Source organism: Onychostoma macrolepis, chromosome 05 (assembly GCF_012432095.1).
Source record: "Onychostoma macrolepis isolate SWU-2019 chromosome 05, ASM1243209v1, whole genome shotgun sequence".
NCBI classification, from domain to species: domain Eukaryota; kingdom Metazoa; phylum Chordata; class Actinopteri; order Cypriniformes; family Cyprinidae; genus Onychostoma; species Onychostoma macrolepis.
This window is the reverse complement of record NC_081159.1, coordinates 13,136,162-13,159,446: the sequence shown is the minus strand read 5'-3', so window position 1 is coordinate 13,159,446 and position 23,285 is coordinate 13,136,162. Positions and strand designations below refer to the sequence as shown.

Genomic DNA, 23,285 nt, shown 5'->3' with positions numbered 1-23,285 from the left:
CATTGATATGCAAATCTGCAGTGGTTTGGCATGGAATAGATGTATATTTAAATGATCTGATTTCTGCCAATGTTGTACTGGATTCAAACTTGAAACTACTGACTCTGCATACAGTGTTTATAATTATAAGATGTCCTAGTTTTTAGACCCACTGACAAAATACCAGCTGACTGCCTCAGCACTCAAGTTTTTGGTTAATTTCCTTTTTTTTCTTCATGAATATGTATTCTGGTATTAAACAGCCAGGGCCATAAATCTCTTGGGTGACATCAGGCTAGAGTATTAGTGAGGCAGCAACACTTCTGGGAGCACAAACAAAAATAAATGCATTATTTTGTTAAGGAAATGCCTGATGGGTGTTTCAAAAAAGTTGAAAAGATGCACTTTTAGAGGCATCACAGACCCAGATTTTCTAAATATTAGTGACACTAATCTGAATATTGGAGGCTATGTTTCCCCCTGAATGTCTATGGTGGTTAGATCTGCTCTCCATCTCAACTCTGAAAACGGAGTATTTTCAACTATGTCAAACAATTCAGATTAAACATCTAAAGATGAAAATAGGGGACTCATACTTTCATATGTTCAGGTGCCAGTGGAAGACTTTGCCAGTCAGACTTTAAAGGGGTCATTAACTGAAAAAAAAAAAAAAAAATTCCCTTGATCTTTTGATAGATTGGGTCAGTTGTGGCCTAATGATAGAGAGTCGTAACCTGAAGGTCGCAGGTTCAAGTCTCAGGTCCGGCAGGGATTGTAGGTGGGGGGAGTGAATATCCAGCGCTCTCTTCCACCCTCAATACCACGACTGAGGTGAGACCCTTGAGCAAGGCACCACACCATCCCCAGGTGCCACAGCATTGGCTGCCCACTGCTCCGGGTGTGTGTTCACAGTGTGAGTGTGTTTGTTCACTTCTCACTGCTGTTTGTGTGCACTTGTATGGGTTAAATGCAGAGCACAAATTCCAAGTATGGGACACCATACTTGGCCACACGTCCTTTCCTTTCCTAGATAAGAGGTCACAATGCTATAAAAAACATTCTGTAAGTTTCAGAAATCAAAACTTTCTCGTTAGTCTAAAAACAGCTTATATTGAAGCCAATCTGTCAAAATGACAGGTTGTGGAATGTGCGCCTTTATGATGTAATAGTGTGGCTAAACACCGTCTCCGCAGAAGATGATCAACGCCTGCTTCTACATCACTGCCTGTTTAGCCCCGACCCACCAATTCACTCATGTAGTGTAAATAACCAGAGAGGCAAACAGAGGTCTACACAGAAACCAACCGATAAACTTTATTAGATGAACTTTATTTTTAATAAAGTCAGTAAGTACTTGGTCCTTACACTTCATTTTACTGTAGATTCATTTACAAACAAGGCACAATTCGATACAGGATTTTCAGAAAGACTGAAACGACTATACGATGGTGTGCCATATATATATTGGATCCAATTGGATCCGCACCACACAAGTGTGAGTAACTGTTTTTATTACGTGATTACTATTGCTTTGTCTGTTATTGCAGATTGTTTGATATGTACTGAGCATTATGCGTTTTAACCTAAATCACAGCAGCGTCCATCTGTGAAGGATGTAGACTGTCAAACATACACAACTGTTAGCCAATCACACCAGTCGGCATTTACATTTCCGAATCTACAATCTGCCACAGCTATTCAAACAGACCGTTCTGATGAGGGGGGTCAAAACAGGATAGAAAATAGCTTATTAATTCTAAATTATTGTGTTTTGATGTAAAAACCTTGATAGCACAAGTGGACCTCAGAGAACAGTACAAAGTAAAAAAACAAAGGCTGTTCATGATACCTTTTATTATTTCAATTTATTTAAATACTCATGCTCAATATTTACAGAGCTTTTTGGGATTGTAGTTACTTCCCTTGTTAAAGCTGTTGAGTACACAGTCTTGTAACTTTGTCTTTTTGTCTGATTTTCAAATGCTTCTAGTGTGTGAGGTTGATGTGTCCTATACGGGCCTATATGATCCAAAATGTCCTAGGGTCAATCCCTGGTCAGCTCATTTGCGTGCACAGTATGAACTCCAGAGAGAACCGAGTGGAACGTCAGTGCTAATTTCTCAAATCATACAGTCAGTGGCAGATCCATTAGAGGAATGCAGTGCAGTTAATGGAGCTGTCATGTCTATGTGACACAGGATAATCAGACCCATCAAGACATGCAGTGAACCATGAAATTTTTGTTATTTTTATGATCTCTAAGAGATTTTATACTTCGTCAGAAGTACAACCATCAACGGGGCATTGCACTTCATAAAGAAATAATTGAATTAACACCTTTAGTTAATTTAACTTGTGAGATAATGCTTTTTGTATGACTTAAGGGAAGTTGCCTGAGTCAAATGCTCCTGGTTACTGAGAAAGGTCTGATTCACCAGTTAATTTCAGAGGAGCGACGAGTCAAGTGATGTGGCATGAGCCATTTGTCAGACTTATCCGCATAATGAAAGTGTTCTCCATTCATGTCACGTAGACTTTACATAATATACTTTAAATAGATAAAAGCAAATGTTTCACCCCAAAGATTATACATTTACTTGAAATATAATTTAAAACTCCAGTATGGATCTTTGCGGTCATGTGGAGTCAATATTCTGATTTAAATTTTGGTTACCTTGGTTACCTTGCCCAGTGTTGTCATCTCATTTGGACAGCTGCCAGTCTACTGTCTACTGTACATTTCATTCAGTCTGAAACAAAGTGATCCTTATTATTTTCTTTTCAGTCAAGACTATTGGTTTATTTCATGTTCTCATAAATGATTCATAAAGCACCAAAAATGTATACTGTAAGTGTACTGAAAATGACAGAGTTCAATAATACTTCACACACACTCTTCAAGACCCGATTCTCTCTGAATCACAGGAAACGAACACAGCGCTTGCATTCTGCATTGATTTATCCTCCCATTGGGTGCAGGGAGCTGCATTTAATACTGTCTCATACATGAGGACAGAAGTACTAAACATGAGACATTTCAAATTTGACATTCAAATTCAAAACAGAAGTGGCTGGATGTCCAAAAGTCTGTTGAGTACAATGGTACAACAATGCAAACATAGACCAGCACATAATAAAACACCATGACACTAGTCATTAAAAAGGTTATGTTCCTCCGTACTTTCATTTTATCACCTAATACAGCAATTATTAAATGACATAGTTACAATTGTATAAGAGATATCCTGGAAGGATCCTTGGAAATATGAAAATTGTTGGTTATATAGAAAATACGGTTTCTCAAATGCTGCTGTTACTGTAGAAAGATGGTACATCACAAATCAATTGAAAGGGAGGCTTTGCACTTTATATAAATCTAAACTAAAGTACAGAGAACTATTGCAAATTATTTCACATTGCACACATTAAAAGTGTGAAATACAGTATACTGAAACTGATGTAGTAAAAAGCTGTTCAAAAAACAATTCCCTCATAACTTCATAAAAAAGCTATAGCTGTGCTTACTGATCAATGAAGACCTGTATATTAAAAAAAAAACTAACTTTTAACACTTTCTCACTTTCATCTTTCTATTCGCTTTCATTTTTTCATATTGGATTAAAAATGGGCTTTTCAACTTACTGAAACTGAGACTGTCATGCTGCACTTCGGAGGATGTTTGGGTTTCTTTTAATGTGTGTGGTGGTGTATAGTTAAGTAAATGAACGAGCATTTTCCAATAGCTATCCCTCCTCAATCATTTTTTAAAAATTATGTTGCCCACATATTGCTCAAATGATATTATTTTTGCATGTAATACAAAATGTCTTATTTACGCTGTTCATTTTCATACAATGAAAGTGATGTTTGATTACAGCTGACAAACTTTGACAGAACAACCTGACACTAGAACAGACCAGAATTTATTATTCACCAAAACTTTCCTTCTCTCGGTTAATAAAATAATGAAGAACTGTCAGCAAGGACGATTTGCCAGACCAAGTCATAAAATGTTGTGTACATATTTAATAGACAGTCTAGGTCAAAGATTTTTGTTTTGTATGATCCATGTGATGTGTCAAATATTTAACCTATAATATAACTTGGCTATATAAGATATTGCCTATGGTGATGTTTTTATTGTTTAAAAACCGTGCTTTAGAATATAGTATATTTAAGCTTTTTTAGCTTCACAGTCAAAGTCATCATCTACTTTTCATTGTTAGGAAAAACAGCCTAGACATTCTGCTAGCTAACTCATGTGTACCACAGAAACAATATAACATTATATGTTAAGAGCATCATGAAGATGACTACATTCTTCCTTCCAATTTAGCCTTTTTGGGTAGACTATCCCTGTAATGATGGTTACTGCCATACATTGCTTTTGGGTACACAAATGACAAATTAATCTGTTTAGAGTATTTCAACAATAGCCTAAGGGCTTCGCTAATGACACTAAAATAGCTGGTTTGAGCCACATTAAGGCACTCAACATTTCTGTAATCACACCACCATAAATGCCAGTACCTGATACTTCAAGAACTACCAGAAAGCACCTGTAGAGTGTTGAGATGCGTGAGGGAATGGAAATATATCAAATAGTTACCAAATGGCTCTGCTGGTGCTCAAAAATCCTAAAAATCCGGAAGTCTCCAACACTGCAGTGGTCTTACATAGACCACTTCATTTAAAATGATATTATTGATTATTACAAGGGAAGGAAATTTAATTTGCAACAAAATAACACAGATTCAAATCCAGAATAAATAGTCAGCTGTTGTTGGATTATCCTCTTATCCATCATTGCACCAAAAATATTAACCTTCCATCCAACAAATCAGTCATTCTGTCTTTCTTGTAAGTGTTTGCCTTCAACATGTTGATAGAAGAGAATAAAAACTAAGGGAAAATAATAAAAAAAATATTCCTAAAAATAAAATCCTGGTTGAAAGTCATGAGCCTCGGCATAAACACAAACGACTTCAAAATCCCAAAAAAATCAGCGTTCCACATGTTCAGAGAAAGTGATAATAAATTAGGTAAAACTGTAACAAAATATCAAATGAGCCTCTGGTCCTTACGACATATTTGTCCCTCTTCGAATTCAGCGTCTGTTTTTTGGGGGAAAACGGTGTGTTTGAAAAATGTAACCATTCAGTGAATCCACTGAACTTCCTCTAAGACTGTGGTAGGTGCTGTTTGATGATCTCTCTGGACTGGGGTGGTATTCTGTCTGGGAAGCGCACCTGGAACTCCACTATCAAATCCCCGCGTTGAGATGGATTTTTTGGGAAAGGTAGGCCTTCTCCACGCAGTCTCTTGATTGTGCCTGGTTTGATGATATCGTTGCAGGGCAATGTGATTGCTCGGTTGTCAATGGTGGGAATATTCACTGTACAGCCACACAATGCCTATCAAAAAAAGCAAAGTGAAGTCAGTGTGAGAGCAGTTGATGGTATTTCAACACTTAAGCACAAACTCTACATGGCGACATAGAGACCTAGTGTAAGATGCCTCTATGATGTTACAGGCACAGGGAGCACATGTACAGTATATATTCATATGAAATAGTAAGTATATATGTGTGTGTATATAGTACACTGTCTAAAAAAATAGGTGAAATTTATGATAAAAACTGGCAATTGTGGTTGCCAGAACTTTACTGTAGAAAATACATAGCAATATTTTAAGTTTTACAGATAAAAAAAAAAAACATTAACTCAAATACTGTTAAAATTTCCAAAATCGTTTTTAAAAAAAAACTTTATAACATACTGCCCGCAAAACCAGGTTTAAAACACTGATGTTAAAGAGAAAGCCACATTATACATCAAAATTCATCATAAGTAGCTTTTCTTTGCCTCCGCGAAGTGCATTCAAATCGTTTAATGCACAGCTAGCCGTTGATTATCCTGTTTATGCCATGGTCATTTGCCAGCATTCACATATTAAAGATGTTAATAATATTTGCGCTGCAATATTTGACCGGAACGATAAAAATGACGGTTATTTTCATCTGTATTACTATTTAACTGTAACTGTATGTTACTATGGTTACCCATGTTTATAGGAAGCGCATTAATATAGAACGTGATTAAACTGACCTGGAACTACCTGTGCAGTTCAACGAATTTAATCAACGCCTGCCAGCCAATCAGAATCCAGTATTCAGACAAACCATGGTATAAATGAATACAAAACACCATCATGGTAACAAACATGACATTAAAGTAATGCAATAAACATTAACATAAAGAAGTTGAATATAGTAAATCTCCAATGTTCATAACTGATAAGAAAAACTAAAATGACACACTGTATAAAGGATTATTATTTGATGTAAAATACAGTTATAAAAAAATAAATAAAAAAATAAAAAAGCAATACTGAAATATTAATACAATTTAAAATAACTCATTCTAATATGTTAATCTGGTGCTCAAAAAATATATAAAATTATATATATATATATATATATACAGGTGCATCTCAATAAATTAGAATGTCGTGGAAAAGTTCATTTATTTCAGTAATTCAACTCAAATTGTGAAACTCGTGTATTAAATAAATTCAATGCACACAGACTGAAGTAGTTTAAGTCTTTGGTTCTTTTAATTGTGATGATTTTGGCTCACATTTAACAAAAACCCACCAATTCACTATCTCAACAAATTAGAATACTTCATAAGACCAATAAAAAAACATTTTTAGTGAATTGTTGTCCTTCTGGAAAGTATGTTCATTTACTATATATGTACGCAATACTTGGTCCTTACTCCTTCAGCTCATCTGCATTGTTGGGTCTGGTGTTTCTCATCTTCCTCTTGACAATACCCCATAGATTCTCTGTGGGGTTCAGGTCAGGCGAGTTTGCTGGCCAATCAAGCACAGTAACACTATGGTCATTGAATCAGCTTTTGGTACCTTTGGCAGTGTGGGCAGGTGCCAAGTCCTGCTGGAAAATGAAATCAGCATCTCCATAAAGCTTGTCTGCAGAAGGAAGCATGAAGTGCTCTAAAATTTCCTGGTAGATGGCTGCGTTGACTGTGGACTTCACAAACACAGTGGACCAACACCAGCAGATGACATGGCAGCCCAAATCATCACAGACTGTGGAAACTTCACACTGGACTTCAAGCAACATGGATTCTGTGCCTCTCCACTCTTCCTCCAGACTCTGGGACCTTGATTTCCAAATGAAATGCAAAATTTACTTTCATCTGAAAAGAGGACTTTGGACCACTGAGCAACAGTCCAGTTCTTTTTCTCCACAGCCCAGGTAAGACGCTTCTGACGTTGTCTGTGGTTCAGGAGTGGCTTGGTAGCCCTTTTCCTGAAGACGTCTGAGCGTGGTGACTCTTGATGCACTGACTCCAGCTTCAGTTCACTCCTTGTGAAGCTCTCACAAGTGTTTCAATCAGCTTTGCTTGACAGTATTCTCAAGCTTGCAGTCATCCCTGTTGCTTGTGCACCTTTTCCTACCCAAATTCTTCCTTCCAGTCAACTTTGCATTTAATATGTGCACTCTGTAAACAGCCACACCGGTGTCTCAGTAATGACCTTCTGTGACTTACACTCTTTGTGGAGGGCGTCAATGTTCGTCTTCTGGATCATTGCCAAGTCAGCAGTCTTCCCCATTATTGTGGTTTCAAAGAACAAGAGATACCCAGAATTTATACTGTAGGGATGGTCATTAATTGAAACTCAAATGTAAATATTCTAATATTTTGAGATACAAATTTTTGACTTTCATGAGCTGTAAGCTCTAATCATCAAAATTAAAACAAAAAAACTTTTGAAATGTTTTACTGTACATGCAATGAATCTAAAATATATGAAAGTTTCACTTTTTGAAACAACTTACAAGAAAAAATGAACTTTTTCACGACATTCTAATTTATTGAGATGCACCTGTATATATATATTAAGGATTATTTTTAATAAATACAAAGTTCAAAAGAAGAACAATCAAAAGAAGAAAATAAGAATCTTTTTATTTATTTATAAGAATCTATCATTATAAATGTCTTTACTGTCATTTTTGATCCATATAATGCATCGTTGCTTAATAAAAGTATTAATTTATTTTCTTTTTTTTCTTCTTTTTTTTACTTCAAACTGTTGAATGGTAGTGTAACATGATTTCCACACAAAAAAATTAAACAGCATTGTTTCTATTTTTGATTAAAATACAGTATGGTGAGCATAAGAAACTTTTTCAAAAACATAAAAAATCTTAATTATTCCAAACTTTTGACCTCCAGTGTACATAAAGTTAAAATAGCTTTATGATTATTCATGTATAGAGTAAAAATAGAAAAAATATGTAAACAATTATATTAATTATATTTCAATTCACATTTGATTAAAAACTTCAAGCAAGAGCTGTGAAGTTTGGACTTGGATTGTGTAAATGTGGGCAAGCATGTGGGGATGTCCAAGTGTGTGTGTGTGCGTGTGTTTGTGTGTGTGTGTTATACTACAGAAGGGGTAGCTGAGTGCACAGAAAGCTAATTTTGGCCACTGCTCTCATTTCACAGGGCTAACGAAGCAACTGAAAAATCAGCTGAGGAAATAAATTGCGATCAAATCAGACGTTGAAATGGAACTAAAATTATATTACTTCAACAGACGGAATACTTTCAAATTGTCAAAATAAGCAAACCATAATAACACCATAGTAATGTCCTCATTTGTAGGTCGCTTTGGATAAAATCATCAGCTAAATGAATAAACGTAAATCACATGGAAGCTGAAGCAACTCTAGATAAAGAAATTTGTGATATTATTTTTAGACACTAGTGAGAGGCATACTCTGAGTTTCTGAAAGTTAATGCCAAAAAATAGAATATATGTCTTCACTGGTTCACATAACCCTACAGTACGATAAGGTTAACAGATTTGTCGCACTTTTCATTATAGAAAGGCTCAAGCTCTAAGATCCCCCTGGACCATCTGATAACTAAATAAAAATATAGCTGCAAGCAGCGATTACCGGGGTTCAAGCGCTTAAGGCATATAAGCATCTAAGGAAAGAGACATTATTTAGCAAAGGCTGTACCAACGTAAATCACTGATTTAAAAAAAAAGCAATTTTTTGGCAAATCCAGGTAATTTACCATAGAAATATGATGTTTTTTAACGTTTATGACTGTTATAGCACCAACTGTGGTCTGATCCCCTTAAAACTTCACATGCTTGTTTAGAATCACCTGTTGCATGTGCTCAGCAGGTTTCGTGAAGTTTTGAGATTTCCTTTATGCTTTATAGGATTTTGGGTAAATTTGGACATGCCCCTTTTCTAAACGACCCTGTTATAGATTCCCAAAGGGCAAATTTCTACATTTTTTGATAATTATTGGCCTAGAGAGTCCAGAGAATCGTACTGCAGTGTTTTTTCCAGATTGAGCAAAAAACTTAGGACTAGTTCACAAAAGTAGGTTTTATACATCATCTCAATCATTTAACAAATGATTCGATTGATAGCAGTGGTTGTAGAGGCAAAGTTGTCCAGAATGAGGAGTTCTATCGCAAGATACGAATATCATGCATATGTGCGAAAAAATGTGCAATGTACAGGTGCTGGTCATATAATTAGAATATCATCAAAAAGTTGATTTATTTCACTAATTCCATTCAAAAAGTGAAACTTGTATATTATATTCATTCATTACACACAGACTGATAAATTTCAAATGTTTATTTCTTTTAATTTTGATGTTTAGAGCTTACAGCTCATGAAAGTCAAAAATCAGTATCTCAAAATATTAGAATATTTACATTTGAGTTTGAATAAATGACCATCCCTACAGTATAAATTCTGGGTATCTCTTGTTCTTTGAAGCCACAATAATGGGGAAGACTGCTGACTTGGCAATGATCCAGAAGACGAACATTGACACCCTCCACAAAGAGGGTAAGTCACAGAAGGTCATTACTGAAAGGTGTGGCTGTTTACAGAGTGCTGTATCAAAGCATATTAAATGCAAAGTTGACTGGAGGGAAGAATTTGGGTAGGAAAAGGTGCACAAGCAACAGGGATGACTGCAAGCTTGAGAATACAGTCAAGCAAAGCCGATTCAAACACTTGGGAGAGCTTCACAAGGAGAGAACTGAAGCTGGAGTCAGTGCATCAAGAGTCACCACGCCAGACGCCTTCAGGAAAAGGGCTACCAAGCCACTTCTGAACCAGAGACAACGCCAGAAGCATCTTAACTGGGCTGTGGAGAAAAAGAACTGGACTGTTGCTCAGTGGTCCAAAGTCCTCTTTTCAGATGAAAGTAAATTTTACATTTCATTTGGAAATCAAGGTCCCAGAGTCTGAAGGAAGAGTGGAGAGGCACAGAATCCATGTTGCTTGAAGTCCAGTGTGAAGTTTCCACAGTGATGATTTGGGCTGCCATGTCATCTGCTGGTGTTGGTCCACTGTGTTTTCTGATGTCCACAGTCAACGCAGCCATCTACCAGGAAATTTTAGAGCACTTCATGCTTCCTTCTGCTGACAAGCTTTATGGAGATGCTGATTTCATTTTCCAGCAGGATTTGGCACCTGCCCACACTGCCAAAGGTACCAAAAGCTGGTTCAATGACCATAGTGTTACTGTGCTTGATTGGCCAGCAAACTCGCCTGACCTGAACGCCATAGAGAATCTATGGGGTATTGTCAAGAGGAAGATGAGAGACACCAGACCCAACAATGCAGATGAGCTGAAGGCCACTATCAGAGCAACCTGGGCTCTCATAACACCTGAGCAGTGCCACAGACTAATCGACTCCATGCCACGCCGCATTGCTGCAGTAATTCAGGCAAAAGGAGCCCCAACTAAGTATTGAGTGCTGTACATGCTCATACTTTTCATTTTCATATACTTTTCAGTTGGCCAAGATTTCTAAAAATCCTTTCTTTGTATTGGTCTTATGTAATATTCTAATTTTCTGAGATACTGAATTTGGGATTTTCCTTAGTTGTCAGTTATAATCATCAAAATTAAAAGAAATAAACATTTGAAATATATCAGTCTGTGTGTAATGAATGAATATAATATACAAGTTTCACATTTTGAATGGAATTAGTGAAATAAATCAACTTTTTGATGATATTCTAATTATATGACCAGCACCTGTACAATCGTTTACGCACTTGAAAAATGTGATATCGCCCCCTCAGTGGCCGATTTCTTTCAAATTTCTCTCAGACCTTTGGGGCCGTGAGTTGAACAGGCCCACCGAGTTCCGTTTCGATCGGCCACCGCAGGTGCTCAAACTTTGTCAGCCAATGGCGGCCATGATTTTTGAGATACGCAAATGTCCTTGTAGACACTTGTGGGACTTTGGACCAAGACCAATTTTCATGTTGATAGGGCAAACGGCTGCACAGTTAGCCATTTTTATGTTTTTTCCCTCTTATAGCGCCACCAAGTGGCCAAACTCCACTATCTTTTTCCTGTGACCTCAGATTGAGCTCTTACATAAGTGTTCTGAGTTTGTAACTGACAGGATTAGATGAACAAGATTCTTCTATATTCACTTCTGGAACATCATATGATTTTGTTCATTTTTATCTTCCTATAGAGCTTAATTTATCCCTCCTTCAGTTGTTCCAGACTGGTATGAATTTTTTTTTCTTGCTGAACCTAAAAGAAGATATTTTGAAGAATGTGGGTAACCAAACAGTTTCTGGTCCCTATTGACTACCATAGTATTTTTTTTCTTCAATGGAAGTCTGTGACCATGTGGGCATCTGAACCATCAGAACATGCGGACCAGTTTGGTTACTCACATTCTTTAAAATATCTTAATTTATGTTCAACAGAAAAAAGACAATCCTACAGGTTTGTAACAACTTCAGGGGGAGTAAATGATGAAAATTTTCATTTTTGGGGGAAACTATTCCTTTAAGTATAAGGATATTAAACATGAAATGGCTGAATTCAAGACTTAAAGATTAAAGCTTAGCTGTGTGCAGTGAAGAGCCTGCAGTTATTGCATGTGAGCTTATGCTGGAAAAGCTTTTCATGAACTTTCTGTGAATACCAAGAACAAATATTGCCAGACAGCTCTGCTTAGCAGCTGCCTCAAGGGATGAGAAAATGTGTTCGCAATGACATCAGCTCCTTCCTACAGACAGCAGCAGTGTGGGCTGGGGGGATGGGAGCCGTGGGATTCATGGAAAGAAGGGAGTAGCTGATACTCTCACAAAACAGTTGACCATGACAAGTTGCCAGGCATCTCCTCAACTCGGCTAATGATGATGTTTCCCAAACAGCAACTAGAATTAAACAACCAAACTTTATGTCAGAACTACTGCAGAATTAAACTAAGACTGCTGCTAAACACAGTCTTGTTAAAGGAGATTGAAAATCAAATAAATTCTGGTCCACAGCTAGGTCACAGCTGGTCCACATACATTTATAAACCCATTAGGCAAGCATATCATGCAATAAGTGTAGTAGATAGTAGATAGTCGACTGCAACTATACTCGTAATTTGTTGCAATTTTGTTGTCATGCTTTCATAATCAAAATATGTATGAACAGAGCTGTATTTAAGATTTCATAGGACTGACAACTGTATTTTGACAAACTCTGCTCAGCACAGTGTATGTCATGTGTTCACACATATTAAAGCTGCATTCAGTAGTTTGGTGCTAAAATGGTGCTTACAATGCTGTATACAGTACAAATAAATAGTGTTTTTATGAAGAGTCATTTGAATAATTGAACTGTACTCAATAGTGTTCTATAAATTTTTTAAATTAGCCTATGGTGCAGGTCACTTGTCAATGTATTTCACCATGTTGAAATGACGTGACCTGCTGTGTTTCAATAAATGGAGTGAATCCCTGCACTGGCATACTCAATGGCTGCCACCACTATAGATACATCAGTAGTGTAGTTTAGCGATGGGAAAAGCAATTTATCATGTTTTACCAGCTTATTATTTACATGTTATTTTCATGTTTTACCAGCAGAGACAACGGGGGAATCAGTACCTGTATGACCAAAGATGACGAAATGCTCATAAACAAGGTGGAAAGATTTGATTACAAAGAAGTAATGATGTAGTAATGAGTAATGATGCCTAAATTGCAAGTCAGTTAGTGAAATTGACTATTATGTAGGTTGCTCTCTAAAACTAGTATCCGTGTAATTTACATAAAACTCAGAAATGATCATACTGATCCACGCTGATAGATGGCAGTGCAGCTTCTACCACCATTGTGCTATTGGTACTTATGAGGAAGTGATGGTAACGTTAAAGAACTACTTAATGCATCTTTAAGACACTGTGATCACATTAACAAATTAACTTTACTGATGCAAGATCACATTCAGAGCTGTCTTGAATAATCCAGCATTATCATACAATAGCATCGTGTGGCCCCGTGTTTCCTCAGCACCACAGCTAGGGCTCTTTAGTACTGCTGATGAGTAATTACTAGGTGAATGGGTATGGAAATTACTAGCAGACAAGGACCTTATAGCTGCCTCGCTCTTGTACAAAGCCATGGTCTTTACCAGCAGGCAATTAAAGAAACTCTGAGCTTTAATTAAAGCAATGCTTTGGTGTTCCACTAAGAGCATCTCTAAATGAAAAGTGATACTGAAATGAAGACAATGTGCCCCTGAGAACAGTCTAGATCCATGCTAAATCTGTCCTCTGAATGTGTCTACAATAAACAGGCAGATGAAAATTTGTGGGGCAAGTTGCCATCAGTATGCATGAGATGGTACCAGATGGCAAAACAGTTTGTGATGTTCACTGCTACTTATCAGGTTTCATTCTGGGCATCTAATGAGTGAGACCTTTAAAAGTAAATCACTGACCTGAAAACATCTCAGAAACGGTTAGCAGACAGGTAAAATAGGCACCGAAGATGTTTTTTAGATATTTAAATCCATGTTTGACATATTAAAAAGGCCAAAACGCTGTTTTTACTGTAGAGCTGGGAATCTTACGGACACATTGTTTAAAACAGCTGACAGCTGCCTGCTCTGGCTGGGCTGCAAAGGTAAAAGTTGTCAAAAGTAAAGTTAACAGAAAGACAAGAATATGTTTTCACTGTTAATCACAGTGGTGCTCTGAAACACATCATGGTCAGTCAAGACTGACATTAAGGCTATTTCTGCTGATCTCTGTCACTATAAAGTATTAATTGACAGTGGTTTTCTAGGTCACTAGACAAACAGAAATATATGCAGTTACTGTAGACTGTAGTTATTATCCTCAGTGCGTCAGCCCATGAAAATCCCATTACATCTAGGCAACATCAATTATATATTGAAATGATTGGTTTGATTTAAAAATGCAACATGTTTCAGTGTTTGATGACTTCATGAAGAATTTTCTGCGCTTTACTGAATCCCCTCAGGCCAGCACTGCAGCAGTGACACTAAGAGCTGCCATAAACCCCTAAACTTTTATAATGAAAAATACTATGCCATGATACAACAGAAATACAGTTCACAAATGTATTGAAATCTAACTTTTCGATTACAATTATGTTTTTCAGCTGCTTGTTTATTGTGTACAAACCAGCAAATTATATTATCAGTAAAAGTTTTCTAATTTCAGACAAATTAACATTCCATGTGCAGCCTGAAAGAACACACTTGGTTCAGTCACATGACAATTTTATCTGCGTAGTTCAACTCTACTAGGCAAGTTCAACTCGCTTTTTCAAAGCGAGGACTCTGCTTTGGCGTATGACACCGCACCATGACATTCCTGTGCTCTCACACTGAAGTGGGAGAGAGAGTAAATCAGCAATGACGTTGAGCCATGGAGGGACTCTACAGTCACCAGGCAAGATGTGTCCTGTCAAGTCCTATAGCTATGGTAGATTAACACTGGGCATGTTCAGGTATATTTACCCATATATACACATTATAATGTTATGAAATAATGTTTCATAATGAAATTGTAGATAGATAATGCAGGACAATAAAATCAACAATGGTTTGCATGGGGAGAATAATGCAGCCAAACTTAGCAGCTGTGCAGGTTAACAAGGTCAGCACCTATTTTGGACTCGGTGGGGTTGATACCAAATGAAGCCCATTAATTTACTCTGTAAGTCCATGTAAATGAGGGCACAAAGGCCAAAGGGTGGTCTGGTGTTGAGACTGCAGTAAACCTGTCTAATCTAGGTCTAGGTCTGTCTATTCTTGGGCTACAGAAACCAACTGATAAAACAACCCAGTCTGCTTTGATGGCCAGTCAGGGAATGTCAAGAAAGAGTGGGCAAAACACACAGGTGCAAAAACCTGACTATTGGCCTATTTCTGGCCAATAACCAATTGTGGGTGAAAATACATGGTGAAAACATGACTGGTGAAGTCTTAACAACCTGGAGCTAAGCACGCTCAAAACAGTGGAGATGGTAGTGGACTTCAGGAGAAACCCCCTGCTCTCCCCCCACTCACTATCATGAACAGCACTGTAACGACAGTGGAGACACTCACATTGACTCCATTGTTAAAAAGGCCCAGCAGAGGCTGTACTTCCTTCACCAGCTGAGGAAATTCAAGCTGCCACAGGAGCTGCTGAAACAGTTCTACTCTGCCATCATTGAATCCGTCCTCTGCACTTAACTGTCCGGTTCAGCTCAGCTACCAAATCTGACCTCAGAAGACTACGTTGGACTACTGAGCGAATCACTGGTAAAACCCTCCCCACTCTCCAGGAACTGCACTTATCCAGAGTGAGCAAAAGGGCTGGCAAAATCACTCTGGACCCCTCACATCCAGCACACTCCCTCTTTGAACTGTTGCCATCTGGTTGACGCTACAGAGCTCTGAGCACCAGAACGACCAGACACAGGAACAGTTTCTTACCTCAGGCAATCCATCTCATGAACACACAACACTATTATACATTTATTTATTTAACACATATGTGACCCTGGACCACAAAACCAGTCTTAAGTGTCAATTTTTCGAAATTGATATTTATACATCATCTAAAAGCTGAATAAATACGATTTCCATTGATGTATGGTTTGTTAGGATCTGACAATATTTGGCCAAGATACAACTATTTGAATATCTGGAATCTGAGGGTGCGATATTGAGAAAATCGCCTTTAAAGTTGTCCAAATGAAGTTCTTAGCAATGCATATTACTAATCAAAAATGAAGTTTTGATATATTTACGGTAAGAAATGTACTAAATATCTTCATGGAACATGATCTTTACTTAATATTCTAATGATTTTTGGCATAAAAGAAAAATTTATAATTTTGACCCATACAATGTATTTTTGGCTATCGCTACAAATATACCCCAGCGACTTAAGACTGGTTTTGTGGTCCAGGGTCACATATACTTATTTACATTTCAAATTTGCACCTAACATACCTGTACATACTAAATAGTCTATTTTGTATATTGTGTTTTTGCTATTTTGCACATTGTCTATTTTGTATATTTGTATATTTTTGTTTTTATTATCTGTGTCTTGTCTTGCCACTGTCGTTTTGTTGCACTCTGGAGCTTCTGTCAATAAAACAAATTCCTTGTATGTGTAAATATACCTGGCAATAAAGCTCATTCTGATTCTGATTCTGAAACCTAAAAAACTGAATGATGAAGAACACGTACCTCCTTAAGACCAATCTTGGCTGTGTAAATGATGTTGGATCCATCTCTTTTGAAGAGTGGGTGCCCTTTGTCTTTGAGCACAAACGCAATATCAGCAGGAATGTTCTCAGGTGTCTCATCACCCTCTTTGGGGAAGGTGATCTTGGTCCCTTCTTTCCAGCCTCTCTTGATGACAATGTTAAGGATCTTGTCCTCTGTCCTCATTGTCCTTCCATCTGGGTTCAGTCTTCGGCGAGTGATTCGCATCCGCTTGGTACATCCATGGAAGATCTCCTCTAGAGACACTTTAAGCTCATGTACCACTGGAGGGTCCTGTACTTTCCTCCGGCCACCATGAAGGGGCTCATTACGATGTCTTCGACCTCCACCGTGATGAAAACCGTTGATACCATTGAAGCCAAAGTGGCTAAAGGAACTGAAAGGATCATCATCTCCATCCATGTCAATGTCCATGTCATGATCGCCACCATGGTCATTAGTGCCATTGGTGGTTCCCCGTTGGCGTCCAGAGCCAAAGAATATATCGAAGGGGTTGGAGCCTCCAAAGAAAGAAGCAAAGGTGGCATGTGGATCCCCATGGAAGGTGTAGTGATATGTAGTCCCTTGTCCACTAGATGAGCCTGTGCCACCTGTTTTCAAACCTGGATGGAAATACACATGAGGAATAATGCATCAGGGTTTTCTGTATTTACAAAGTTATTTTAAGTTCTGCTTAATTCCACAGGTGAGCATCTTCTGTGACAGTTTCAGGTTAGCAAACACTCTAGCTTCCAGTAATGATATCCAAGTCTTTAAAAAAGTTTAACTTTATGTCATCTTATAAGTACACCAAGGATTGACGGAGCCATATTAAGGGCATCGCCGACTTAGTAAGTCTGCCACAGCTGTGCGAGAAAAGTGGATTTAGGACTGCGGTTACCTTGAAAAGTAAATTCTGCATGACACTGATAAAACCTAAGCCACTTTCTATGAAAATGTAAACTAAATTAGGATGACTTCTAACTACTATGGCCTACTGCATACAATATTTTAGGAATTCAAGACTGTATAAGTGTAGATTCCTCAATATATAATGACATTTTTTCCCAAAAGAAGCATGTACATTGACACAGCCTAGTTGGACCTGTTAACCTATACCAATGGATGCCAACACTACACTACTAAGATGACAGCCTACTTCATTGTATTATAAACAGCCAAAATGTTTAACACCTCTATGACAGCTATTTCTATTTGTTTAGTGAAAACAGAAAACCACTGAAATGGTCTGACTGCAACTTTTGAATTATTATAACAGACCTACGAATTGGAAACTGAGATGTTTATTCTAAACTCCTGCTGGATAATTATCAAGTGCTAGCCTACAGCATGACGTAGCATGGAATAGCATTTGATTTAGTCTGCAACTGCTCACACATCACCATTTTGAGGTGTAAAGCTCAACAGAAGACCTGCCAAGTCTTTCTCTGTTTCTTTTCTCCACCCCCGCTCAGTTTGGTTACAAATGCAGATCTCTGGACAAAGAACAGAAATACGATTTTGAACAAGCAGGCTACTTCATTTCTATTATTGTCTCTTAGCTGGCTTCTCTTGGTGACCTGGTTCTGAAAAAAATATTTTGGCAAGAACATGCACAAATCCTGGGCAAGTGATGATGCTGTGTCAGTGCTCTTTAAGCTCTGGTGTCTGAACTGTGTTTTGAGGTTCACTACAAAACTATCTTATTCACAAAAATAGAAGTACAGAAAGAGCAGGTCAATTAGGATCAAACAATCATTTATTTTGTGCATTTCACTTCTGTTGAAAAACCATTAACACCCATGCGTTATAGTGGGTGATTGATGGCTTGTAACAAATGCACTCCTTCTAACGATCAGGACACAAGCTGACTCATCTTCCAACTTCACATCTTCAACTCTTCAGTCTGCCTACTTAATGCGGACACCTTATAAAACATGTTTCCACCTCATTCTTTGCAACTTCAATGAACTCCTCAGGCCAAAACAACTAATGAGGGGATGGTTATTAAAGTGGGTCATTTGGGAATAACAGATTCATAGGCCTATATATTATAATACAAAATTAAAAACATAATACTGTTGTAGTGTGAATCTGAGGTAATACAGCCAAATGAGCTTGCTGCTGCAACACCCTTTTGACTGTACCCAATGGCTCTTTTTTCAAGCAAAATGGAACAACAGTGCACAGAAAGAACAGATGCAATACTCTAAAATATGAAGGGATTCCTTGTGAAATTCATGAGTAACATTAGAAAAGGCAGAATTGGCAGGTGTACTTAGTGTAAAGATGCTTAGTTTGGCATCTAGCCTGGAGTTGGCATAAGTGGGAACATTTGAAATCCTTCTTTATTTCAACCTACTTTTTTCTTATTTTGGAAAAGTGCCATGTTTATAGTCCTTGCATTTGTCAGAGAACTTTTCTGCATCATCCTGCAGTGTGAGGGAGTTATTTTGATTGTCAGGAAAAGCAGAGGTGGTAAAGCTGCTTTGACAGTGTATAAAGAACAGTGGTCTAGCCACGTGAGACATGACAAAGATCCTTTTAAGGGTTCTCCTATCTGGTTTAAACAGAACTGTGCCTGGGTCCATTAAGTCTTGTTGTTATTAGCATGTATTGTTTTCTTAGAAAAGATATATTGGGGTATTATGCACTATTTTAGACTGTAAATATGAATACAACACTAATTACATTAAACTACTGGATAGACACTTAATAGGGCTGTTCACAATTGTAGAAATTAAGCCCGGGTCATTTTAAACCCTGGGAAAACTGACTCCCAGGTTATTGTGTTTCATATTTCACACTACTCACTGTATTCATAATCCGACATTTCACACTATATATTCCTAAAACCCGGGCTACTATATATTGCTAAACCACTTCAAATTACATGTGTGAAATGTTCATCTACCCAGGTTTAAAAAAAGAGTTTACAACAAAAATAATCCAAGATTAAGCACAGTGTGAAAAGCTTTAAAGTTTAGTGTGTCCAAATCCATAAATGAACAGAGAACTGGCAACATACTGATTATCAAATGATCGTTTCCTAGAAATCTAATTATTGCCCAAGAATGAGTCATACAATCTGATAAGGCTCTGAGATGTTTGGCAGTGGTTCTTCTGTACATGGACCCAACCATACTTACCATCCTCGCCGTATTGGTCATAGATGACTCTCTTCTTTGGGTCACTCAGAACCTCATAAGCCTCTGCTATCTCTTTAAACTTCTCTTCAGCATTGGGATCCTTGTTTTTGTCTGGATGGAACTTTAGGGCCATCCTTCTGTAGGCCTTTTTGATTTCATCCTCATTAGAGCCTGAAGTTATGCCAAGGATCTTATAGTAATCCTTCCCCATGGCTTTGATTTACAGATAGAGTCCTTCCAGAACGACCAAACTTTCTACAAAACAACGATGAAAACAAGCAAGGTAAACAATAAAGTAATAAAAATGCATTCAGGTTATATAGATTTTCTTTCTTTTTTTGATGTCAACATAAAAAATTATTTTCAATCCAGCAGAACGAGTCCGGAAGCCATTGTTTGTTTGTGTGTGTTTTTTTAATTAATTTATTTTTGATTGTTTGTGTTTCTCCTGCTCCTTGAACGCTCAGAGTGGGTTTCTCACTCCAAAGTGCTAAATGTAAAACAAGAAGTGGATCTACAGACGAATTATTACAAAACGCTCTGAACTCAATGGAACTCTGTCGCTCCACTCCACTTATGTGCTGTGATCCACTCCGGGTTTCTCTCTCTGCGTTGAGGCTTTGAAGCTTGACGTTTCGCTCGTCTCCTCTTCTTTTGGAACTATTTTTGCAGCAATATGCAAATTAATCGGCCAATTTGTGTTTTAAACGTGAATTACTTGATATTAATTCCTTATTTATTTATCTGTTAAGTAATATCAAACTCATAATCTCTACCCATGGCATTTCAGCCGTGCTGTTATAAAAAACAGCAGCACTTCTGCTCTTGTAATATTACTTGTGCCTACCATCAGTAAGTGCTCGCGATATTCTTACGATAGAGGCAGTAGACAAAAATAAAACACCGCAATATTCTACAATTATTTCATAGTGGCCAAGACAGATTTCAGTGTAGCACAGCATCTTTGTATTTGAAATGAAATGGTATGGATAGAGCTGAGAACAGATCCTGGTCATCTGAGCGTGTCGTTTGGGCGGCACTGCAGACCGCGCGAGGAACACCAACAAAGACTTGATGTTCAGCATATTATACAGAGCAGTTTCCATTTACACACAAACAAACATGAATTTAAAAGAATGTCATCTTGCATTTAGGTTTACTGTACATCTCTTTTCCGTTTGACTGAAAGCGGCTCTGTTTAAAATACACACAACACCATACACTGTTTCGACAAGAACACGACGAGGTTCACTAAAGCTCACCAGTTACGATATCTGCAGAACAATGATGCCGGTTTGCCGCATCCGACAGGAAATCCTCATCGCTAAATCAAAACCTCTAAGGTCTCCCGGTATTCCTCTCCGGTATATAATGATGTCATGGTGACCACCAATGAAAAAATAACGGACGACTGGTGACTGAGTGATATCTGACTGACGTCAGTTAGACAAGCCTGACCTCTTTATGTATTCTTCGCATAAAACAGATTTGTGGATTATCCGCGTCTGCACCAGCACACAGCTGTAAAGGTACAGGCTCTCTGCAGAATGTGCACACCAGGGTGCGATTAAACGACATCCTTAAATTAGACGCAAGCAGAGATGAAATCAGTACCGGCTGTGTCTCAAAACCTTCTGAGCTGTCTAAGCAGCAGGCAGCGAGGATTTGAGACACACGCACTTTTATAAAAGTAAAGATTACCATAAAAATTAAAATGATGCTGATGCTGATTACCGTCCATGATCTGCTATTAGGATATATTAAGTTATCGTTTCAGTATCAATCATTACTATTAATTGTAAATCGACGTGTTTTTTTTTTTTATAATAGCCTAATTCTCGAGTGAGCAACTCAAGTTGTCAAATTCCTATGAGACTACCGCTTTTAAAAACAGACTATAGCCTTTAAAATCTCACAGTGAAATCTTACGTGAAAGCATAAAGACTGTCAATCGCATGCACGTGTGTTCCAGTTGGTTATTTTTTCTAAGGTATACAAAATTGAAAACTGAGCTTACCGTATCAAAGTATCCTTTAGCTGTCTGCCGGTTAGAGCTGCATGACATTCTACTCCATTCCGTTAACCACGCCTCTAATTTACATATGACCCGCCCCGTATAAATCACTCCACCTCCAAAATCATAACTGACTTGGGAGTGCATTATAGATATCTAACGAAGTGCATGTGTTTACAATAAAAGAAAAATTACAGTAAGTATACACATAGCATATACAAATATATTTTATATACAGATACTAGACAAATATATTTTACATTATCGTGTGTGTTCGTGAGTGTGCTTTTAAGTTGGAGAAACATTGTGTATGTGACAAATGAAAACTTAGATTTTGAGAAAGGTAGAGAGTGGATGTATAATGCAGTATCTGTGATTTCTATTGCTTATACCCCTCTTCATTTCCCAGGATGTGCTCTTCACTCATACAGTACCCAGGCAGTCATGTCTGTAGGACGAAGTGGGATCGATACAGTGGTCTGGCCCTGGATCAGGCTTTACATTAACACGGCAGGGGACAAACTCTCCACTGATGTCTGGAATCTAACTCCTCTAAGGTCACTCCACAGTCTAAAGGAATTTCTACATGTAGCCTGCTTTGTGTGCACTCTATTGAGGAAGGCTATTACATAAGTCAACATCTAAGACACCACTGGATTTCACTCTGTACCTTTTGAACTGTTTAAATCTATTAGCTGCTTATTTTACAGTTTCTGGATGTTTCTAAAACTAGATATTTACACTGAAGTCAATCCATGTTATGCAATGCTCCATGAATTGGGCATAGATTTTGATATTATACATGTTTGTATTATTTAATTATTTAAAGAAAAAAATAGCAGGAGGGTAAATGATGACAGAATTTTCTTGGATGAACTATTATTCGAATATTTTATTATTAGACATATTTCTAAGGAATCATAATTTGTGGTTTTTCATCGGTGCTCATTATCTATAAAAATAATAAATGTTAATTAAATGTTAAATATAATAAGAAGTCAGTCTTTTTAATATCCGAACAGCAAAAACAATATCTATATGTAAAACATAATGCATGTAAAATATGTTTGAATTAATCTATTATGTAAACAGACATATAAAATGATATGTGGTTATATTTACTAAGTAACTAACCCTATAGGCTACTTTCCCCCCAACAATGATTTTTTTGGATAACAAACCTGGTCTATAATTAACATGCAGATGAGTCATACTAAATCCAGCATCATGCTGTATCCCATTTATTAGTTTATTCAAGGGAAATGTCATTACAAAATCCTCATGTCTTACTTATTTGTATAAAGTTAGCTCACATATTTAAATAAACAGAAATGAAGAGCAGGCTGAAAGAGGTGGACTGATGGGAATAAGTGCACCTGAATCATCACAGCACTTGAGTGTGGAGGAGAAATGTAAATGATTGAGTGACTCAGAACCTCCCACAGGTGACAACTTAAGTGCAGTGACTTAACAATCATTTAACCCCTTATGTGCAGTATGCGAAGATGGCTCTGAGTTAAA

At 37.5% G+C, this 23,285-nt stretch overlaps 1 protein-coding gene across 2 annotated transcripts; it reads right to left on the bottom strand.

Annotated features, from left to right (window-relative positions):
- Positions 1-1,457: 1,457 nt before the first annotated feature.
- On the bottom strand, positions 1,458-21,797 carry dnajb5 (DnaJ heat shock protein family (Hsp40) member B5). 2 transcript variants are annotated; one of them, XM_058777610.1, is made up of 4 exons: positions 21,768-21,797; positions 19,751-20,005; positions 16,584-17,224; positions 1,458-5,393 (listed from the first exon to the last, which is right to left on the bottom strand). In XM_058777610.1, exons 2-4 carry the CDS (start codon positions 19,959-19,961, stop codon positions 5,160-5,162), a joined length of 1,086 nt encoding a protein of 361 aa, XP_058633593.1. In that variant the 5' UTR covers positions 19,962-20,005; positions 21,768-21,797; the 3' UTR covers positions 1,458-5,159. The 2 variants fall into 2 exon arrangements, with proteins under 2 accessions (XP_058633593.1, XP_058633592.1); XM_058777609.1 differs by lacking the exon at positions 21,768-21,797 and adding an exon at positions 21,013-21,466.
- Between the last annotated feature and the right edge of the window lie 1,488 nt (positions 21,798-23,285).